At 45.0% G+C, this 24,661-nt stretch overlaps 1 protein-coding gene across 1 annotated transcript in view; it reads right to left on the bottom strand.

Moving 5' to 3' along the window:
* Positions 1-24,661, bottom strand: part of ctif (CBP80/20-dependent translation initiation factor) — a 151,754-nt gene that overhangs the window by 87,305 nt on the left and 39,788 nt on the right. Inside the window, exons 6-7 of the mRNA XM_029690268.1 lie at positions 23,366-23,470; positions 20,951-21,038 (exon numbers count right to left, since the gene is read on the bottom strand). Of these exons, the coding sequence (XP_029546128.1) occupies positions 20,951-21,038; positions 23,366-23,470 (193 nt within the window). The remainder of the gene's footprint in view (positions 1-20,950; positions 21,039-23,365; positions 23,471-24,661) is intronic.

The following is a 24,661-nucleotide window of genomic DNA, read 5'->3' on the forward strand; positions in this document are numbered from 1 at the left end:
CCAGTTTGACAAGTCCACAGATATGGTAGATGTGGCACAGTTATGCATTTTCATCAGAATGCTATTTGACAACATGAGTACAAAGGAGGAACTACTCACCATTTTGCCACTGAAAGGACATACAAGGGGCAAAGATATTTTTCAAGCTTTCATGGAGTTTGTTAACAAATTCCAACTGCCCTTTTGTAAGCTTGTCTCCATTACTACGGATGGGGCACCTGCTATGGTAGGCCGCATTAGTGGGTTTGTTGCATTGTGCAAACGGGATGATTATTTCCCGGACTTTCTTAGTTATCACTGAGTAATTCATCAGCAAGCTTTGTGCGGGAAGATGTTAAACATGAAAGAGGTGATGGATGTTGCGATGAAGATTGTGTGTTCTATTCGAGCAAGAAGCCTACAGCGGAGGCTATTTTGCGCTCACTTAGAAGAGACTGAAGTGGAGCACGCAGCCCTGCTGCTGCAAACGGATGTGCGTTGGCTGAGTCTAGGTACATTTTTAGGGAGATTCAGTGAGTTGTTGCCTGAAATCAAGGAGTTTCTCAAGATCTCCAAACATGCAGAACATGCACAGCGGCTCCTGGATTTAGCTTTTCTCACTGACCTAACATGCTTAATGAATTGAATGTAGAGCTGAAAGGAAAAGGCAAACATGTAATCGACATGATCAGCTCTGTGAACCCTTAAATGCAAACTAAAACTGTTCACAAGAAAGCTGCAACGTAAGGACCTGCTCTTCATTCAACACATGTATTCAGAACCTGAACGTTAGGACAAGGATACAGCACAGCTTGACAGTGCACGTTACGTGGAGCACGTCCAGAGCATCTTATCGGAGTTCGACAGTCATTTCACTGACTGCATCACTTGAGCCTATTGCCACTTATATGTGTGTTCCGTTTGGCACAGACATAAATGTGGAAGTCATTGCTTCAAAAATGGGATCACTTTTTCAGATGGACACAACTATAGCAGAAACTGGAATTCTCACTCTTCAAAATGACATTCAGCTGAAATCCAGAACAACCACTGAGATGAAGGAAGAGTTCTGGGAGCTACTGCTGGAGGAGAAGTATCCCAACATAAGAAGATGTGCTCTCAACTTATCAGCCCTTTTTGGATCAACCTACCTCTGTGATCAACCTACCTCTGTGATCAACCTACCTCTGTGATCAACCTACCTCTGTGATCAACCTACCTCTGTGATCAACCTACCTCTGTGATCAACCTACCTCTGTGATCAACCTACCTCTGTGATCAACCTACCTCTGTGAGCATTTTCTCACATGAAGATAATGAAATCCAAGTCCAGATCTACTATGACTGATGACCACCTTGTGGCCTGCATGAGACCTGCAACAAGCTGCTACAGCCATGACTGTGAAAAACGACTTGCCTCCACCCAATGCCAAAAGTCACACTAAAAAAGGTAGGAAATGAAATGAGTTGCACTTATTTGTGTAAAACATGTTATGGTCCACATTATATTTGGGTATCTAATAGGATTCATAGCAGCAGGTCCATACTCAGTGGTGTGTTGCGTTTAATATTTTTGGGGGTTTGGTTTAGATTTAGAGACTGGTAGATCTCATCAGGCTGGCAAATGAAAAAGTAGATCTCACGTCAAAGAAGGTTGGGCACACCCGATGTAATGTAACAAAATGTGGAAAAAGGGAAGGGGTCTGAATACATTGTATATCCAGGGAGAACCATGATTCCATGAAACAGAGTATGTTACAATCCCTGATGTCTCTCTGGAAGGAGATATTCTCCCTGAGCCCGTCTACTTTATTGTCCAGGGACTGAACATTAGCGAGTAATATACTAGGAAGCCGTGGATAGTATGCACGCCTCCTGCTGTATTTAAAAAATAATAATAATCTAACAAGCCAGGCAACTAAAAGCAACTATAGACAATGCTTGTTTGTTGCTTGCTTATTAGCTAAATATCTAGCCAGCTCACATAAAAACCAGAACATGGCTGACAACATTTTGAATTTAACTGTAGCCAACTGTTCACCATAAAGAGGAAAATTAACACATTACAAGGTCATCATTTGCAAATGATTTACAAGTATGGCGAGCTGCTAACTTACTGTTGTTAATGTGAGGAAATTAAAGCAGTGCATTGGATTCTGTCCTCAATGTTGGCAAAAACAATTTTGGGAGACCCACTATTGACTCCTTGGTGTGCCGCTAGATAAAATTTTGCCTTTCCCACAACGATGTCACAGCACCAATTTGCCTTGCTGCGGCACAGCTACGGTCCACGAGGTAGGACAAGGAAGCTACGGTCCACGAGGTAGCACGAGGAAGCTACGGTCCACGAGGTAGCACGAGGAAGCTACGGTCCACGAGGTAGGACGAGGAAGCTACGGTCCACGAGGTAGGACGAGGAAGCTACGGTCCACGAGGTAGGACGAGGAAGCTACGGTCCACGAGGTAGGACGAGGAAGCTACGGTCCACGAGGTAGGACGAGGAAGCTACGGTCCACGAGGTAGAACGAGGAAGCTACGGTCCACGAGGTAGGACGAGGAAGCTACGGTCCACGAGGTAGGACGAGGAAGCTACGGTCCACGAGGTAGGACGAGGAAGCTACGGTCCACGAGGTAGAACGAGGAAGCTACGGTCCACGAGGTAGGACGAGGAAGCTACGGTCCACGAGGTAGGACGAGGAAGCTACGGTCCACGAGGTAGGACGAGGAAGCTACGGTCCACGAGGTAGGACGAGGAAGCTACGGTCCACGAGGTAGGACGAAGAAGCTACGGTCCACGAGGTAGGACGAGGAAGCTACGGTCCACGAGGTAGGACGAGGAAGCTACGGTCCACGACAAAGTCGCTAAGTCAGCAACACAGTCTGTCCTATTGGAGGAATTTAGATCTTAGTCAATGTTGCTTGCTACATCAGGTTACCATGACGGCCACAACAGGGTCAAAGTTGAATGTCTCTTGCTCAGTTGCTGCCAAATCAATGGCAATATAAAAAGGTGAATGCCGACAAGAGGTAAAGATGGGGCTGTTTGAAAAGGGAACATATAAACATTGCCCAATTGTTTTTACTGGCAACATACGGTGAATCCTATGTGAAAGACGTATTAGTAAGGGCCAAGTCTCGATACGCAAAACTGCCAAGATGCCATTCATATTGGCTAGAAGTAGTTTCTTTTCTCAGAGATCCTAGATCATATAATTTCTTCTGTCACATGACGTACATGATGTACATGACCTGTTTGCTTGTTTTGCCCATTTCAGACCTGCTCCAGTCTGATGTGTAATACATGTGGAACTCACACTAACTTGACACATTGCTAAAGTGAACAGCCAGTGCTAACCAACTGGTGCTAGTCCAACTGGCATCCTCCACACAGGCAGGCAGCACAGAGATACACAGGGTACTGATGCTGATGCTTAAGTACAGACATCCATCCAAGGTAGCATCCCAAATGGCACACTATTCCTTATAAAATGCACTACTTTTAACCAGGGCCCCCATAGGGCTCTGGTCAAAAGTAGTGCACGACGTAGGGAATAGAGTGTCATTTGGGATTGGGACCTTAGCCAAGTTTCCTCTCTGACCTCACAGCTCACATTATTTCATTAAGAGAGGTATTCCGGAACGGAGAAGGCAGGCAGGCGAAGGGAGGCTGACGGGGGAAAGAGAAGCGTAGCTCCAACTAAACAGGAAACGCTGTGGAATGTCTTCCCACCAAAGGCCAGGCGGTGCCTCCAATACCCGCTCTCTCCCTCTGTCTCAGTTCAAACCCTGGATCAACTCCAGGCGAGGGAGCACACGCGCTAGTACAAAGGTTATACTGCTGCACTATTGAGAGCATCTTGACTGGCTGCATCACAATTTGGTATGGAAACTGCTTGGCATCCGACCGCAAGGCGCTACAGAGGGTAGTGGGTACGGCCCAGTACATCCCCGGGGCCCGAGCTCCCTGCCATACACCAGGCAGTGTCAGCGGAAGTTCCTAAATATTGTCAAAGACTCCAGCCACCAAAGCCATAGACTGTTCTCTCTTCAACCGCATGGCAAGCGGTACCAATGCACCAAGTCTGGATCCAACAGGACTCTGAACAGCTTCTACCCCCAAGTCATAAGACTGATAAATAGTTCACCAAATAGCTACCTGAACTATCTGCATTGACCCCCTTTTGCACTGACTCATCACATACACTGCTGCTACTGTTTATGATCTATCCTGTTACCTAGTCACTTTACCCCTACCTATATGTACATATCTACCCCTACCTATATGTACATATCTACCCCTACCTATATATACATATCTACCCCTACCTATATGTACATATCTACCCCTATGTACATATCTACCCCTACCTATATGAACATATCTACCCCTATGTACATATCTACCCCTACCTATATGTACATATCTACCCTTGCCTATATATACATATCTACCCCTACCTATATGTACATATCTACCCTTGCCTATATGTACATATCTACCCCTGCCTATATGTACATATCTACCCCTATGTACATATCTACCCCTACCTATATGTACATATCTACCCCTATGTACATATCTACCCTTGCCTATATGTACATATCTACCCCTACCTATATGTACATATCTACCCCTACCTATATGTACATATCTACCCCTACCTATATATACATATCTACCCCTACCTATATATACATATCTACCCCTACCTATATGTACATATCTACCCCTACCTATATGTACATATCTACCCCTACCTATATATACACATATCTACCCCTACCTATATGTACATATCTACCCCTATGTACATATCTACCCCTGCCTATATGTACATATCTACCCCTATGTGCATATCTACCCCTGCCTATATGTACATATCTACCCCTATGTACATATCTACCACTACCTATATGTACATATCTACCCCTATGTACATATCTACCCCTACCTATATGTACATATCTACCCTTGCCTATATGTACATATCTACCCCTGCCTATATGTACATATCTACCCCTACCTATATATACATATCTACCCCTACCTATATGTACATATCTACCCCTACCTATATGTACATATCTACCCCTACCTATATATACATATCTACCCCTACCTATATATACATATCTACCCCTACCTATATGTACATATCTACCCCTACCTATATGTACATATCTACCCCTACCTATATATACATATCTACCCCTACCTATATGTACATATCTACCCCTATGTACATATCTACCCCTGCCTATATGTACATATCTACCCCTATGTGCATATCTACCCCTGCCTATATGTACATATCTACCCCTATGTACATATCTACCACTACCTATATGTACATATCTACCCCTATGTACATATCTACCCCTACCTATATGTACATATCTACCCTTGCCTATATGTACATATCTACCCCTGCCTATATGTACATATCTACCCCTACCTATATATACATATCTACCCCTATGTACATATCTACCCCTGCCTATATGTACATATCTACCCCTATGTACATATCTACCCTTGCCTATATGTACATATCTACCCCTACCTATATGTACATATCTACCCCTACCTATATGTACATATCTACCCCTGCCTATATGTACATATCTACCCCTACCTACATATACATATCTACCCCTACCTATATGTACATATCTACCCCTACCTATATATACATATCTACCCCTATGTGCATATCTACCCCTACCTATATATACATATCTACCCCTATGTACATATCTACCCCTACCTATATGTACATATCTACCCCTACCTATATGTACATATCTACCCCTATGTACATATCTACCCTTGCCTATATGTACATATCTACCCCTGCCTATATGTACATATCTACCCCTGCCTATATGTACATATCTACCCCTACCTATATATGTACATATCTACCCCTACCTATATGTACATATCTACCCCTACCTATATATACATATCTACCACTGCCTATATGTACATATCTATCCCTATGTACATTTCTACCCCTACCTATATGTACATATCTACCCCTACCTATATGTACATATTTACCCCTACCTATATATACATATCTACCCCTACCTATATGTACATATGTACCCCTATGTACATATCTACCCCTACCTATATGTACATATCTACCCCTACCTATATGTACATATCTACCCCTGCCTATATGTACATATCTACCCCTACCTATATGTACATATCTACCCCTGCCTATATGTACATATCTACCCCTATGTACATATCTACCCCTATGTACATATCTACCCCTACCTATATGTACATATGTACCCCTATGTACATATCTACCCCTACCTATATGTACATATCTACCCCTACCTATATGTACATATCTACCCCTGCCTATATGTACATATCTACCCCTACCTATATGTACATATCTACCCCTGCCTATATGTACATATCTACCCCTATGTACATATCTACCCCTATGTACATATCTACCCCTACCTATATGTACATATCTACCCCTATGTACATATCTACCCCTACCTATATGTACATATCTACCCCATGTACATATCTACCCCTACCTATATGTACATATCTACCCCTATGTACATATCTACCCCTACCTATATGTACATATCTACCCCTATGTACATATCTACCCCTGCCTATATGTACATATCTACCCCTACCTATATGTACATATCTACCCCTATGTACATATCTACCCTTGCCTATATGTACATATCTACCCCTACCTATATGTACATATCTACCCCTGCCTATATGTACATATCTACCCCTACCTATATGTACCCCTATGTACATATCTACCCCTACCTATATGTACATATCTACCCCTACCTACATGTACATATCTACCCCTGCCTATATGTACATATCTACCCCTACCTATATGTACATATCTACCCCTGCCTATATGTACATATCTACCCCTATGTACATATCTACCCCTACCTATATGTACATATCTACCCCTACCTATATGTACATATCTACCCCTATGTACATATCTACCCCTACCTATATGTACATATCTACCCCTATGTACATATCTACCCCTACCTATATGTACATATGTACCCCTATGTACATATCTACCCCTGCCTATATGTACATATCTACCCCTACCTATATGTACATATCTACCCCTACCTATATGTACATATCTACCCCTATGTACATATCTACCCTTGCCTATATGTACATATCTACCCCTACCTATATGTACATATCTACCCCTGCCAATATGTACATATCTACCCCTACCTATATGTACATATCTACCCCTACCTATATGTACATATCTACCCCTGCCTATATGTACATATCTACCCCTACCTATATGTACATATCTACCCCTGCCTATATGTACATATCTACCCCTATGTACATATCTACCCCTACCTATATGTACATATCTACCCCTATGTACATATCTACCCCTACCTATATGTACATATCTACCCCTATGTACATATCTACCCCTACCTATATGTACATATCTACCCCTATGTACATATCTACCCCTACCTATATGTACATATGTACCCCTATGTACATATCTACCCCTGCCTATATGTACATATCTACCCCTACCTATATGTACATATCTACCCCTACCTATATGTACATATCTACCCCTATGTACATATCTACCCTTGCCTATATGTACATATCTACCCCTACCTATATGTACATATCTACCCCTGCCTATATGTACATATCTACCCCTACCTATATATACATATCTACCCCTACCTATATGTACATATCTACCCCTATGTACATATCTACCCCTGCCTATATGTACATATCTACCCCTATGTACATATCTACCCCTGCCTATATGTACATATCTACCCCTACCTATATGTACATATCTACCCCTACCTACATATACATATCTACCCCTGCCTATATGTACATATCTACCCCTACCTACATATACATATCTACCCCTGCCTATATGTACATATCTACCCCTGCCTATATGTACATATCTACCCCTACCTATATGTACATATCTACCCCTATGTACATATCTACCCCTGCCTATATGTACATATCTACCCCTACCTACATATACATATCTACCACTACCCCTATGTACATATCTACCCCTGCCTATATGTACATATCTACCCCTACCTATATGTACATATCTATCACTGCCTATATGTACATATCTACCCCTACCTATATGTACATATCTACCCCTACCTATATGTACATATCTACCCCTGCCTATATGTACATATCTACCCCTACCTATATGTACATATCTACCCCTACCTATATGTACATATCTACCACTGCCTATATGTACATATCTACCCCTACCTATATGTACATATCTACCCCTACCTATATATACATATCTACCCCTGCCTATATGTACATCTCTACCCCTACCTATATATACATATCTACCCCTATGTACATATCTACCCATACCTATATGTACATATCTACCCCTATGTACATATCTACCCCTACCTATATATACATATCTACCCCTACCTATATATACATATCTACCCCTGCCTATATGTACATATCTACCCCTACCTATATGTACATATCTACCCCTGCCTATATATACATATCTACCCCTATGTACATATCTACCCCTACCTATATGTACATATCTACCCCTACCTATATGTACATATCTACCCCTACCTATATATACATATCTACCCCTGCCTATATGTACAGTACCAGTCTAAAGTTGACACTTACTCATTGCAGGGTTTATCTTTACTATTTTATACATTGTAGAATAATAGTGAAGACATTACACTATGAAATAACACACATGGAATCATGTACAGTCGTGGCCAAAAGTTTGGAGAATGACACAAAAATTTTCAAAGTCTGCTGCCTCAGTTTGTATGATGGCAATTTGCATATACTCCAGAATGTTATGAAGAGTGATCAGATGAATTGCAATTAATTGCAAAGTCCCTCTTTGCCATGCAAATTAACTGAATCCCCCAAAAACATTTCCATTGCATTTCAGCCCTGCCACAAAAGGACCAGCTGACATCATGTCAGTGATTCTCTCGTTAACACAGGTGTGAGTGTTGACGAGGACAAGGCTGGAGATCACTCTGTTATTCGAACTCAATCAGCATGACAGACTGGAAGCTTCAAAAGAAGGATGGTGCTTGGAATCATTGTTCTTCCTCTGTCAGCCATGGTTACCTGCAAAGAAACACGTGCCGTCATCATTGCTTTGCACAAAAAGGGCTTCACAGGCAAGGATATTGCTGCCAGTAAGATTGCACCTAAATCAACCATTTATCAGATCATCAAAAACTTCAAGGAGAGTGGTTCAATTGTTGTGAAGAAGGCTTCAGGGCGCCCAAGAAAGTCCAGCAAGCGCCAGGACCGTCTCCTAAAGTTGATTCAGCTGCGGGATCGGGGCACCACCAGTACAGAGCTTGCTCAGGAATGGCAGCAGGCAGGTGTGAGTGCATCTGTACACACAGTGAGGCAAAGACTTTTGGAGAATGGCCTGGTGTCAAGAAGGGCAGAAAAGAAGCCACTTCTCTCTAAGAAAAACACCAAGGACAGACTGATATTCTGCAAAAGGTAAAGGGATTGGACTGCTGAGGACTGGGGTAAAGTCATTTTCTCTGATGAATCCCCTTTCCGATTGTTTGGGGCATCTGGAAAAAAGCTTGTCCGGAGAAGACATGGTGAGCGCTACCATCAGTCCTGTGTCAAGCCAACAGTACAGCATCCTGAGACCATTCAAGTGTGGGGTTGCTTCTCAGCCAAGGGAGTGGACTCACTCACAAATTTGCCCAAGAACACAGCCATGAATAAAGAATGGTACCAACACATCCTCCGAGAGCAACTTCTCCCGACCATCCAGGAACAGTTTGGTGACGAACAATGCCCTTTCCAGCATGATGGAGCACCTTGCCATAAGGCAAAAGGGATAACTAAGTGGCTCGGGGAACAAAACATCGATATGTTGGGTCCATGGCCAGGAAACTCCCCAGACCTTAATCCCATTGAGAACTTGTGGTCAATCCTCAAGAGGTGGGTGGACAAACAAAACCCCACAAATTCTGACAAACTCCAAGCATTGACTATGCAAGAAGGACTGCCATCAGTCAGGATGTGGCCCGGAAGTTAATTGACAGCATGCCAGGGCAGATTGCAGAGGTCTTGAAAAAGAAGGGTCAACACTGCAAATATTGACTCTTTGCATCAACTTCATGTAATTGTCAATAAAAGCCTTTGAGACTTATGAAATGCTTGTAATTATACTTCAGTATTCCATAGTAACATCTGACAAAAATATCTAGACACTGAAGCAGCAAAATTTGTGAAAATTAATATTTGTGTCATTGTGAAAACTTTTGGCCACAAGTGTAGTAATCAAAAATAAAAGTGTTAAACAAATCAAAATATATTTTATATTTGAGATTCTTCAAAGTAGCCACCCTTTGCCTTGACAACTTTGCACACTTGGTACTCCCTCAACCAGCTTCACCTGGAATGCTTTTCAAACAGTCTTGTTCCCACATATGCTGAGCACTTGTTGGCTGCTTTTCCTTCACTCTGCGGTCCAACTCATTCAAAACCATCTCAATTGGGTTGAGGTCGGGTGATTGTGGAGGCCAGGTCATCTGATGCAGGAACCAAAAATCTCAAATTTGGACTCAGACCAAATGACAGATTTCCACCGGTTTAATGTCCATTGCTCATGTTTCTTGGCCCAAGCAAGTCTCTTCTTCTTATTGGTGTCCTTAAGTAGTGGTTTCTTTGCAGCAATTTGACCATGAAGGCCTGATTCACACAGTCTCTTCTGAACAGTTGATGTTGAGATGTGTCTGTTACTTAACCTCTGTGAAGCATTTATTTGTGCTGCAATTTCTGAGGCTGGTAAATCCAGGTGACAACCTCATGAAGCTGGTTGAGAGAATGCCAAGAGTGTGCAAAGCTGTCATCAAGGCAAATGGTGGCTACTTTGAAGAATCTGTTGAACACTTTTTTGGTTACTACATGATTCCATGTGTGTTATTTCATAGTTTTGATGTCTTCACTATCATTCTACAATATAGAAAATAGTAAAAATAAAGAAAAACCCTGTCCGAACTTTTGACTGGTACTGTACATATCTACCACAAGGACCTCGTACCCCTGCACATCAACTCGGTACTGATACCCCGTGTATATAGTCAAGTTATTACTCTGTGTATTTATTCCTTGTTTTATTATCTTTATTTTTCTCTTGTTGTTAAGGGCCAGTAAATCAGCATTTCACTGTTAGTCTACACCTATTGTTTACGAAGAATGTGTTAAATAACATTTGATTCGATTTTGAACGTCAGTGTGAGTGGGCAGTGTGGGATTACAATGCCTCAGATATATAAACCAGACTCCGACCAACACAGAGACCAAAAACAATATGACCGTCTTGCAAAACAGCCGTCAGCTAGCAAAAACAGCAAAGTTCTTTTACTCAGAATCCCAGGCATGTGCATAACAACTGACCACAGAACTTGAGATGGCTGAGAAAATGTGATGTGTGCTTCCAATAGAACTAGTGGTAAAATATGCATTACAACACACCAGAAAGAATCCTATTCGAGAAGCATGGATACAAAGCTTTGCAGCACAGTCTGCCAATGACCTTTCTCCAATCAGCCCAGGTCCGTCCAATAGGCCTGCTGGATGGATGATGAGTCAGAAATCCACTGCCTTGTCTCTCCAAGAAGGATACCACATTTCTATACAGAACATGCAGTTATTGTGGATCTGTCTGATTCCTTTCCAAAGGGTCACTTGTAAAAACTCAACATCAAAGAAAAAAAATGAGGCTCTAGTCTAGTCTAATGGCTTATTATTAACGGGCTCTAGTCTAGTCTAATGGCTTATTATTAACATGCTGTAGTGTTCAGGCTCTAGTCTAACGGTTTATTATTAACAGGTGCTGATTTAGTTTAATGGCTTATTATTACCAGGTTCTAGTGTTCAGGCTCTAGTATAGTAATATAATGTCTTATTATTCCCAGACAGGCCAGTCAGGGACCCTGTGTTCTCTGCCAATAAGAAGCCTTTATGAGTGGAGCAGCCAGTCTACAGCGTCAGGCAGAAAGCCACAGCTTAAAGACAATGGGGAGAGAGAGAGAGAGAGAGAGAGCGAGATAGAGCGAGAGAGAGCGAGAGAGAGCGAGAGAGAGCGAGAGAGAGAGAGAGAGAGAGAGAGAGAGAGAGAGAGAGCGAGAGAGAGAGCGAGAGAGAGAGAGAGCGAGAGAGCGAGAGAGAGAGAGAGAGAGAGAGCGAGAGAGAGCAAGAGATCGCTGGAGGATTGATGCTTTTGTAAAGCGGGAGAGCGGTGCCTTGCTTTTCTGGTTTTCAGTCAGTTCAGTCAGAGGCGGGATCAGGCTGTCATCACAATGAGGGATTGTTAGGTAACAACATACCCCCAGTCCCCACTCCCACATTCAGTGGGATACACACTTCAGAACTACATCAACAAATTATTATAACTAATGGTTAACATTGTATATACACACTGTACATCAGTTATAACCAATGCTTATAAAGCCACTTGAATTCTTTTGACGGATGAAGTAGAATGATTTCACTTGGTCTTATTGATCAGCCTGGGAGGTAGAGAGCGAAAGCAGGACAGGATACTGCCTAATAGGCCCATGTCTGGCTGGTATATAATCACAGAGTGTACTGTACAGTCTGGTGGTCTAGTCTGGCTGGTATATAATCACAGAGACAGTACAGTCTGGTGGTCTAGTCTGGCTGGTATATAATGACAGAGACAGTACAGCCTGGTGGTCTAGTCTGGCTGGTATATAATCACAAAGAGACAGTACAGCCTGGTGGTCTGGTCTGGCTGGTATATAATCACAGAGACAGTACAGCCTGGTGGTCTAGTCTGGCTGGTATATAATCACAGAGACAGTACAGCCTGGTGGTCTAGTCTGGCTGGTATATAATCACAGAGACAGTACAGTCTGGTGGTCTAGTCTGGCTGGTATATAATCACAGAGACAGTACAGCCTGGTGGTCTAGTCTGGCTGGTATATAATCACAGATACAGTACAGTCTGGTGGTCTAGTCTGGCTGGTATATAATCACAAAGAGACAGTACAGTCTGGTGGTCTAGTCTGGCTGGTATATAATCACAGAGAGACAGTACAGCCTGGTGGTCTAGTCTGGCTGGTATATAATCACAAAGAGACAGTACAGCCTGGTGGTCTAGTCTGGCTGGTATATCATCACAGAGAGACAGTACAGTCTGGTGGTCTAGTCTGGCTGGTATATAATCACAAAGAGACAGTACAGTCTGGTGGTCTAGTCTGGCTGGTATATAATCACAGAGAGACAGTACAGCCTGGTGGTCTAGTCTGGCTGGTATATAATCACAAAGAGACAGTACAGTCTGGTGGTCTAGTCTGGCTGGTATATAATCACAGAGACAGTACAGCCTGGTGGTCTAGTCTGGCTGGTATTAATCACAAAGAGACAGTACAGCCTGGTGATCTAGTCTGGCTGGTATATAATCACAAAGAGACAGTACAGTCTGGTGGTCTAGTCTGGCTGGTATATAATCACAGAGAGACAGTACAGCCTGGTGGTCTAGTCTGGCTGGTATATAATCACAAAAAGACAGTACAGCCTGGTGGTCTAGTCTGGCTGGTATATAATCACAAAGAGACAGTACAGCCTGGTGGTCTAGTCTGGCTGGTATATAATCACAGAGAGACAGAACAGTCTGGTGGTCTAGTCTGGCGGGGGCACAGATAGGGGGCCCTACAGCGGGCGGCTTTGGCCCACACAGACGTTGCTTACCTCTGCCATCCACCCATCCATAAAGCCCTCCTCTTTTTCTACTTTCTATTTTCCTCCCTCCTGCCTCCCATCCCATCAGCCCCTGTCTTTCTCTGTCTCTCTTCCCCACCTTCCATCTCTTACCAGGACAAATCAGACCAGTGTGGATTGGTTTCCAGTCTCACAAATACAGTGGAAGGAGTACGAGTCATAATAGGGTTTGAGGGGCGTGGCATGCAGGAAATCCAGGGTTATGTCCCAAATTGTACCCTATTCCCTTCGTAGTGCACTACACTTGACCAGGGCCCGTAGAAAATAGGGTGCCATTTGGGACGCAGCCTCAGGACTGGCTCCTAATCCCACAGGGGAGGTGCCTCTAACAGCTATTACCATGCAGTCCTCCTCTGTCTGGTCAACCAATGAGATGGTCAGAACCAGACCACCAGAAGTGATGATTATGGAGTGGAACGTGTTGATACTCAAAGTCCCAGATGTCTGGTGTTCATTCATGAACTTGGACGTGTTGTTGAATGTCAGATGGTGAATTCTGATGTAAATCATTTTGAGGTTTGGGGAATAAAGAAAGCCATCCAGACATAACAAATTAACCCATTCACACAGGAAGAGTTGCAGGCAAATAACAAATGAAGCGAAAGTGAGATTCTGTGCCCAATTCATTTTGTGTATGCGCGCATTAGTATACAGTGCATTCAGAAAGTATTCAGACCCCTTGACTTTTCCCAAATGTTGTTACATTACAGCCTTTTTCTAAAATGTATTCAACTCCTTGTTTTCCTCATCAATCTACACAACACCCCATAATGACCAAGCAAAAACTGATTTTTAGACATTTTTGCAAATGTATAAAAAATGAAAAACAGAAATCGTTTATTTACATAAGTATTCAGACCCTTTGCTATGAGACTGGAAATTGAGCTCAGGTGCTTCCTGTTTCCATTGATCATCCTTGAGATTTGATTGGAGTCCACCGGTGGTAAATTCAATTGATTGGACAAGACTTGGAAAGGCACACACCTGTCTATATAAGGTCCCACAGCTGACAGTGCATGTTAGAGCAAAAACCAAGCTATGAAGTTGAAGGAATTGTCCGTAGAACTCCGAGACAGGATTGTGTTGAGGCACAGATCTGGGGAAGGGTACCAAAACATTTCTGCAGGATAGGAAGGTCGCCAAGAACACAGTGGCCTCCATCATTCTTAGATGGAACAAGTTTGGAACCACCAAGACTCTTCCTAGAGCTTGCCGCCCGGTCAAACTGAGCAATCGGGGGAGAAGGGCCTTGGTCAGGGAGGTGACCAAGAACCCAATGGTCACTCTCACAGAGCTCCAGAGTTCCTCTGTGGAGATGGGAGAACCTTCCAGAAGGACAACCATCTCTGCAGCACTCCACCAATCAGGCCTTTATGGTAGAGTGGCCAGACAGAAGCCCCTCAGTAAAAGTCACAGAACAGCCTGCTTGGAGTTTGCCAAAAGGCACCTAGAGGACTCTCAGACCATGAGAAACAAGATTCTCTGGTCTGATGAAACCAAGATTGAACTCTTTGGCTTGAATACCAAGCGTCACATCTGGAGGAAACCTGGCACCATCCCTACGGTGAAGCATGGTGGTGGCAGCATCATGTTGTGGGGATGTTTATCAGCGGCAGGGGAGACTAGTCTGGATCGAGGGAAAGATGAATGGAGCAAAGTACAGAGAAATCCTTGATGAAAACCTGCTCCAGAGCACTCGGGACCTCAGACTGGGGCGAAGGTTTACCTTACAACAGGACAACGTCCCTAAGCACACAGCCAAGACAACACAGGAGTGACTTCGGGACAAGTCTCTGACTGTCCTTGAGTGGCCCAGCCAGAGCCCGGACTTGACCCGATCGAACATCTCTGGAGAGACCTGAAATTAGCTGTGCAGCGACGCTCCCCAATAAGACTCGAGGCTGTAATCACTGCAAAAGGTGCTTCAACAAAGTACTGAGTAAAGGGACTGAATACTTATGTAAATGTGATCAGTTTTATTTTTAATACATTTGCAAAAATGTCTAAAAAGCTGTTTTTTCTTTTTGTCATTATGGGGTATTGTGTGTATATTAATAAGGGGGAACAAATATTTATTCCATTTTAGAATAAGGCTGTAATGTAACAAAATGTGGAAAAAGTCAAGGGGTCTGCCAACTTTCCGAAAGCAATGTATGTGTGTCCGTCCACGTGTGTGTCTACGCGTCTTCTCCAGTTCCTGATCTCTAGAAGGTCAGTGTTCCTCTGTGGTCGGTCACTGGGAGCACACCTAACGCAGACTCTCTCCTCTCTGACAATGGCAGGAAAAGGGTGTAGGAGGGGGCTGCTCTCCACTCTGACCTCATTGTTCTACGGTGGACGTGAAAGAGGGAGAATGAGGAGGACAAGGATGGAGGAGGGAGCAGGGCCAACTATTCCTCCAGCCCCAGACAGGCCTGTGTTAAGTACGGTCACAGCACCCGGACCCCAGTCACTGGCCCGAGTCCCGAGGGCTGGTTGGCTGACTGCCTCTCCTCTGAGGCTCCTGCTCTGGTGCACGTAGACTGAGCGGGCCAGCCAGTCTGAGGAGACGTCTTGAGTCTGGTCCCCTGGTCGCTTTGTTCTGCAGGAAGGAACTAGAGCGGACCAGGCCGGATATGTCCTCAGTGACTCTGTGGCCCCTGCCTGGCCACCACCGGTCAGCCGGCCAGGTCCCCAATGACTGACTAGATCAGTAGCAGTAGCACCACCACTATGGACTGTGGGAAGCAGAGGGGTGAGACTCAGTCACATAGCCTGGTGCCAGATCTGTTTGTGCTGTCTTGACAGCTCCTGTGGTCAATGAAGTGACAATGACCAGCAAGCAAGATCACAAACCAATCTGGGACCAGCCCATCTGACTGCGTCCCCCCTTGGGAAAACAACCAGAAACAAGCCAGTCCCACAGGGACAGAGGACAGGAAGTCCTAGATATATACAGTTTGTCACCCTGGATCTCCTTATCACTGACTCAGACAGAGAAAACTACAATTCATCTACTATAATGTAACTTAACCACCATGATGTTTACCAACATGAGTTCAGTCTTCATTAATGATGAGCCAGGGCCAATCTACTGTATATCCATCAGGCTGGAGTTGATGAGACCATGAGAGTTCATGAAGGACAACAAATGGGACGATGGAAATTATTGCACAAGGACATGAGCAAACGTGCACATCCACGCACGCATACAGAAACAGACGAGCCGGCTCGAATGTCAATGAAAAAACATGGTCACTCATAGGAAAAGGAAGAACGTGATGAAAGGCAAGCAATAGCAATACCTATTGAAATCAAATGGTGCCGGCTGACTTCCACACACGGCAGCCAAGTTGCAGTCACACAAACAAGGCAACTGGATGTTGTTAGGGTATTGAAAATACATCACACCCAGATTCATGCAAGCATTGTGTTGACATGCTCAGAATCCCCCAGAGCATGCAGAGATATACATATCACAATAACAATCTCATGTTGACATCATCAACCCGATGACTGAGCTGTCCGTTCCCGTCTGTCACTATGAAAACATGAGGGCTTCCTGCCATCAGTGACTCCTGTACCTGTCATGCTCTTAAATCTGACCTGACGTAAACAAGCGCATGCACACCTTGGCTAAAGCTTTGCTAGGGTCAGGTGGGTGTAAACTATGTCAGAAATGGGACTGAATAGAGGGAAGGAGAAGGGGCTTGACTCATCCTTAATGAAGCACGTCTCACTCCAGGCCCAGACCAAGCTCCATAGAGTCATCCTGCAGGAATCTGACCTGTCCTCATAACATGGGGTGTGGAGAGGATGCTGGTTCTCCCCTATGCCCTGCCTTTCCTGTCCTCCCAGGTACTTTTACCTAGTGAGCCTTGGTGCTGCTTCATAACATGGGGTGTAGAGAGGATGCTGGTTCTCTCCTATGCCCTGCCTTTCCTGTCCTCCCAGGTACTTTTACCTAGTGAGCCTTGGTGCTGCTATTCTGGGTCTGGGCCGGCAATCTGAGTAATTGGGGTGGGAGAGAGGGGGGTTGTGAATTAGTCTATTTCCCCAGAGTAGCCCTGGAATCCGAGTGTGAAAACATTTTCCAATGAAATTGTATGTCACATGCGCTGAATACAACAGGTGTAGACTACCATGAAATGCTTACTTACAAGCCCTTAACCAACAACGCAGTTAAGAAGTAAGAACATTTGATCATTTAAAAAAAAGGAACTAGTAACACAAAATAATGAGGATATATACAAAGGAGTAGCGGTACAGAGTCAATGTGAAGGGATATGAGATAGATGAGGAAATATGTACATGCAGGTAGAGGTAAAGGTGACTAGGCAATAAGGATAGATAATAAAAAGTGACAAGATCACAAATGCGTGAGTGTGGCATCAATATGCATGTGTGTGTTTTGTGTGCGTGAGCATATGTAGTGTCTGTGTGTGTGTGTGTGTGTGTGTGTGTGTGTGTGTGTGTGTGTGTGTGTGTGTGTGTGTGTGTGTGTGTGTTGGAGTGTGCATAGAGTTAGTGACAGAAAGTCAGTGCAATAAAAGGTAAAAGTAAAAATGTTTTATAAAAGTAAATAAAAGTCATTGTAAATAGTCCTGGTAGGCAGTTAATTAACTGTTCAGCAGTCTTACGGCTTGAGGTAGAAGCTGTTCAGCAGTCTTACGGCTTGAGGTAGAAGCTGTTCAGCAGTCTTAAGGCTTGAGGTAGAAGCTGTTCAGTAGTCTTACGGCTTGAGGTAGAAGCTGTTCAGCAGTCTTACGGCTTGAGGTAGAAGCTGTTCAGCAGTCTTAGGGTTTGAGGTAGAAGCTGTTCAGCAGTCTTACGGCTTGAGGTAGAAGCTGTTCAGCAGTCCTACGGCTTGAGGTAGAAGCTGTTCAGCAGTCCTACGGCTTGAGGTAGAAGCTGTTCAGCAGTCCTACGGCTTGAGGTAGAAGCTGTTCAGCAGTCTTACGGATTGAGGTAGAAGCTGTTCAGCAGTCCTACGGCTTGAGGTAGAAGCTGTTCAGCAGTCTTACGGCTTGAGGTAGAAGCTGTTCAGCAGTCCTACAGCTTGAGGTAGAAGCTGTTCAGGAACCTTTTGGTCTTTCACAGTAGCAGAGAGAACAGTCTATGAATTGGGTGTCCAGCCTGGTATAGTCCTGGATGGCAGAGCTCGGCTTTAGGATCCATCCATTCCTCTCCCCGACCCCCCCACCCCAAAATAATTACATATCTCTCCCGAAATCCCCCATCCCCAAAAATGTATCTTCCTCTCCCCAAAATCCCTCCCCCATAATCCATCTCCCCGAAAAATGTATCTTCCTCTCCCCAAAATCCCTCCCCCATAATTCATCTCCCCGAAAAATTTAAAACTTTGTTGCCGTTTAATCAACATCATGCGTGTTTGATTCCTACTGTATGTTATGTAAGCCCTGACTACAAGCATCACACACACTGAGCCACGTAGTCAAGACACACACATTCTCAAACACACTCGTCCGTCCGTCCGTACACACACACACACACACACACACACACACACACACACACACACACACACACACACACACAGCTCCAGTCACAGAGGCTTAGCGGCGCGGCGTGGCGCCGTCTGCTGCTATATTTAGTCAGGTTATCAGTGAGGTGAGGTAAACCTAGGGACTGACTGACTGACTGGTCCTGGCCCCTGAGAGCCTGCTGGGGGATAATAGAGAGCTTTATGTGTCACTGAGGCCAACAGGGCAAAATGTATCACACTCACTGAATGTCACTACTGACAAACACTAGGCAACAGGGCCGGCATTCTCAGGTCTCCAGAGACACAGATTATCAGGCACTGTAAAGGAAACATGATTATAAACACTAGTATTTCAGTCAACTTGAGGAGGTACTTTCTTTGGTCTATTTTCAACTTTTTTTGCCTTTGAGTTTTACTTTCAGGGTCATCCACGGCGTCCTCACAGTAGTTCCTTCCCGTGCGTTGTGGTGTGTGAGTTATTTACAAAGCAGTCAGTCAAAGGAGATGGCGTGGTGATCACAATGAAACAATGACCTGGAGACTGGCTTGGCCTGGCGTGGGGTCATGGCTGGCTGACTGGCAGGCAGAGCAGTGACGTGGGCAGGGGGGGAGACTCCCTGGTGGCCAGTCTGGACATGAGACCAGACAGGTGGGGGTATGTGTGTGTGTCTCCTGCCCTCCAGTGCCCTGGTGCCAACATCCTGCCCGTCAGCAGACCAGACAAACCCAGACGAGAACACAGTGACGTAGTCCTGTAGACATGCGAGACAGACCCACCCTAACTGTATCTGTATCCTATTCCTGACCTGCCAGCAATAATTTCCCCTCTGGGATGAATAAATCTTCTTAGAATTGAATTCCAAAGTTCTACAGTCAGACTATCTATCTATCTATCTATCTATCTATCTATCTATCTATCTATCTATCTATATATTTGGAAATTGGTAGGTTTTACAGCCAGAGACATTTTTATATTTTTTTATTTAACCTTTAACTAGGCAAGTCAGTTAAGAACAAATTCTTATTTACAATGACGGCTTACACCGGCCAAACCTGGATGATGCTTGGCCAATTGTGCCCCACTCTATGGGACACCCAATCACGGCCAGATGTGATAGAGCCTGGATTCGAACCAGGGACTGTAGTGACGCCTCTTGCACTGAGATGCAGTGCCGTAGACCGCTGTGCCACTTGGGAGCCCGTAAAAAAATTAAAAGATCTTGCTAGAGAACAGAGCGAAATATATACTTGTAGTACATAGAGAAAAGTGATATATTTTGGATTTTAAAGGGACAGAAAACCAGCAAAGATTTAGTCTGAGCAAGACCTTATCTAGTGTTTTATGAGAAATTATGGAACTCAAGGAAACGTACCTTAAAACTACCACTGGGCGCCAGTATTGGCCTTTTAACATGGTCAAAGGTGAATGGACAACGTTTCAACACTAGATGTCAGAGTTCACTCACATAAAGGACAAGACTATTCCTTACAATTCTTAGTATGAAGTTCCATCTTTTAGCCGCCAGATAGAGCTCCCTACCATTAGTAGGTATGTGGTCTTGTTAGGAAGCAGATAGAGAGGATCGAGACAAAGAAAGAGATTAACTCACAGTAACGCCTGGCAGGAACTTCTCCATGTCATTCAGGTCGATGCCATCATCATCATCATCATCATCTTCAAACTTGCCTTTCATCATCCTGAGAGACCGACAGATAAGGGATGAGTAGGCGGGATAGGTGGGCTCTGATTGGCTTATAACGGGGACTATTTCTCTTCTATTCCTCACATTTTCTCTCCTCACCTCCTTCTCAAAACTCATTGGAGAAGAAGGTCCGAGGGGAGGGACCTTGGACCTTCTCCTCCAATATGGTGAGCAGGAGGTGAGGATAGGTTGTGAGGAATGGTGAAAAGACTATTTGAGATTGAGTTTATGTGATGATAACCCAGTACTGAGACAGAGGCCTAGGGGTCAGGATGAGTCTAGCAGAGGCTACAGACACCAAGTAGTAATGGAATGGACCAGCATCATCATTTTCATGTCTATCCCATAGGAGAGGATTAATGGGAGGGATGTATGGGCCTTCAGATCTGCCAAGTGGAAATATTGAACAACATAGAAGGGTTAGGCCCAGGTAGTAGGGTTAGGCCCAGGTAGAAGGGTTAGGCCCAGGTAGAAGGGTTAGGCCCAGGTAGAAGGGTTAGGCCCAGGTAGAAGCCAGGTAGAAGGGTTAGGGCCAGGTAGAAGGGTTAGGCCCAGGTAGAAGGGTTAGGCCCAGGTAGAAGGGTTAGGCCCAGGTAGAAGGGTTAGGCCCAGGTAGAAGGGTTAGGGCCAGGTAGAAGGGTTAGGGCCAGGTAGAAGGGTTAGGGCCAGGTAGAAGGGTTAGGCCCAGGTAGAAGGGTTAGGCCCAGGTAGAAGGGTTAGGGCCAGGTAGAAGGGTTAGGGCCAGGTAGAAGGGTTTGGCCCAGGTAGAAGGGTTTGGCCCAGGTAGAAGGGTTTGGCCCAGGTAGAAGGGTTAGGGCCAGGTAGAAGGGTTAGGCCCAGGTAGAAGGGTTAGGCCCAGGTAGAAGGGTTAGGCCCAGGTAGAAGGGTTAGGCCCAGGTAGAAGGGTTAGGCCCAGGTAGAAAGGTTAGGCCCAGGTAGAAAGGTTAGGCCCAGGTAGAAAGGTTAGGCCCAGGTAGAAGCCAGGTAGAAGGGTTAGGCCCAGGTAGAAGGGTTAGGCCCAGGTAGAAGGGTTAGGGCCAGGTAGAAGGGTTAGGGCCAGGTAGAAGGGTTAGGGCCAGGTAGAAGGGTTAGGGCCAGGTAGGCCCAGGTAGAAGGGTTAGGCCCAGGTAGAAGGGTTAGGCCCAGGTAGAAGGGTTTGGCCCAGGTAGAAGCCAGGTAGAAGGGTTAGGCCCAGGTAGAAGGGTTAGGCCCAGGTAGAAGGGTTAGGCCCAGGTAGAAGGGTTAGGGCCAGGTAGAAGGGTTAGGGCCAGGTAGAAGGGTTTGGCCCAGGTAGAAGGGTTTGGCCCAGGTAGAAGGGTTAGGCCCAGGTAGAAGGGTTAGGGCCAGGTAGAAGGGTTAGGGCCAGGTAGAAGGGTTAGGCCCAGGTAGAAGGGTTAGGGGCAGGTAGAAGGGTTAGGCCCAGGTAGAAGGGTTAGGCCCAGGTAGAAGGGTTAGGCCCAGGTAGAAGGGTTAGGCCCAGGTAGAAGGGTTAGGCCCAGGTAGAAGCCAGGTAGAAGGTTTAGGGCCAGGTAGAAGGTTTAGGGCCAGGTAGAAGGGTTAGGGCCAGGTAGAAGGGTTAGGGCCAGGTAGAAGGGTTAGGGCCAGGTAGAAGGGTTAGGCCCAGGTAGAAGGGTTAGGGCCAGGTAGAAGGGTTAGGCCCAGGTAGGCCCAGGTAGAAGGGTTAGGCCCAGGTAGAAGCCAGGTAGAAGGGTTAGGGCCAGGTAGAAGGGTTAGGCCCAGGTAGAAGGGTTAGGCCCAGGTAGAAGCCAGGTAGAAGGGTTAGGCCCAGGTAGAAGGGTTAGGGCCAGGTAGAAGGGTTAGGCCGAGGTAGGCCCAGGTAGAAGGGTTAGGCCCAGGTAGAAGCCAGGTAGAAGGGTTAGGGCCAGGTAGCAGGGTTAGGGCCAGGTAGAAGGGTTAGGCCCAGGTAGAAGCCAGGTAGCAGGGTTAGGGCCAGGTAGAAGGGTTAGGCCCAGGTAGAAGCCAGGTAGAAGGGTTAGGGCCAGGTAGAAGGGTTAGGGCCAGGTAGAAGGGTTAGGCCCAGGTAGGCCCAGGTAGAAGGGTTAGGCCCAGGTAGAAGCCAGGTAGAAGGGTTAGGCCCAGGTAGAAGCCAGGTAGAAGGGTTAGGGCCAGGTAGAAGCCAGGTAGAAGGGTTAGGGCCAGGTAGAAGGGTTAGGGCCAGGTAGAAGGGTTAGGGCCAGGTAGAAGGGTTATGGAGAGAACTGGGACAATGTTTCTCTATGCTCAAGTCAAGGAGTCGCTGGACACATGCTTCCTTTCTCAGTAACGTTTTATTTATTTAATTGACCCACTAGATGCACTCACCCCTCTCTGTCGATGTGTGGTAGATGCTTTGGTGTTCCTCTGAAGGGTTTCCTGTGGAACTGGCTGAAGTCTAGCTTCTCAGGCTGGAGGTCCCATGTCGCCCCCCTACAAACACAACATTGGACAAGATGACATAACCAAATCAAAATCGGTCGCGTAAACATATTTGCAGATGCTACTGCAGGTGCAAAAATATGCTTGTGTTTCTAGCTCTAACAGTGCAGTAATACTCACAAATCCCAAAAAATGTATAAGTATGCATGCATGTACGTACAGTGGCATGCGAAAGTATTCATCCCCCTTGGCATTTTTCCTATTTTGTTGTCTTACAACCTGGAATTAAAATAGATTTTTGGGGGGGTTTGTAACAACTGCAAGTCTCTTTTGGTATGTCTCTTTAAGCTTGGCACTTCTAGCCCCTGGGATTTTTGCCCATTCTTCAAGGCTGGTGTACAGCAATCTTTAAGTCATACCACAGATTCTCAATTGGATTGAGTCTGGACTTTGACCTAGGCCATTCAAAGACATTTAAATGTGTCCCTTAAACCACTCGAGTGTTGCTTTAGCAGTATGCTTAGGGTCATTGTCCTGCTGGAAGGTGAACCTCCGTTCCAGTCTCAAATCTCTGGAAGACTGAAAAAGGTTCCCTGCACGAATTTCCCTGTATTTAGCGCAATCCATTATTCTGACATTTCGCATTCTTAAAATAAAGTGGTGATCCTAACTGACCTAAGACAGGGCATTTTTACTAGGATTAAATGTCAGGAATTGTGAAAAACTGAGTTTAAATGTATTTGGCTAAGGTGTATGTAATCTTCCGACTTCAACTGTACATCTCATCATCACAAGTCGCTCCCTCTTATTTAACACACCTACCTAGCTATCAGGTTACACAATATATTTAACCCTAACTGCATTCCTGTTCCTGCATCCCAAAAGGGGGAGCTTTGGGATGCGGTAACATGTATTTGTGATGACAGAATGTGTCAAACAGGCCCCTAGGTCCCCAAATCTGAATATCAGGCAGCATTCCCAAATGGCACCCTATTCCCTATATAGCGAACTGTTTTGACCAGGACCCATAGGGCTCTCATCAACAGCAGTGCACTATATTATAGGGAATAGGGTGCCATTTGGAAAGCATCCTCAGAAAGGTGACATTCCCTTCATGTCTCTAGTGAATAGAGAAACTGAGCTAAATAAACTTGTGGCTAAAAACACCTAGGATTCATAAAACAATACTGACAAATATAGATATATATATATATATATCTCTATCTATCTCAGAACAAACCA

Source organism: Salmo trutta, chromosome 15 (genome assembly GCF_901001165.1).
Source record: "Salmo trutta chromosome 15, fSalTru1.1, whole genome shotgun sequence".
Taxonomy (NCBI): domain Eukaryota; kingdom Metazoa; phylum Chordata; class Actinopteri; order Salmoniformes; family Salmonidae; genus Salmo; species Salmo trutta.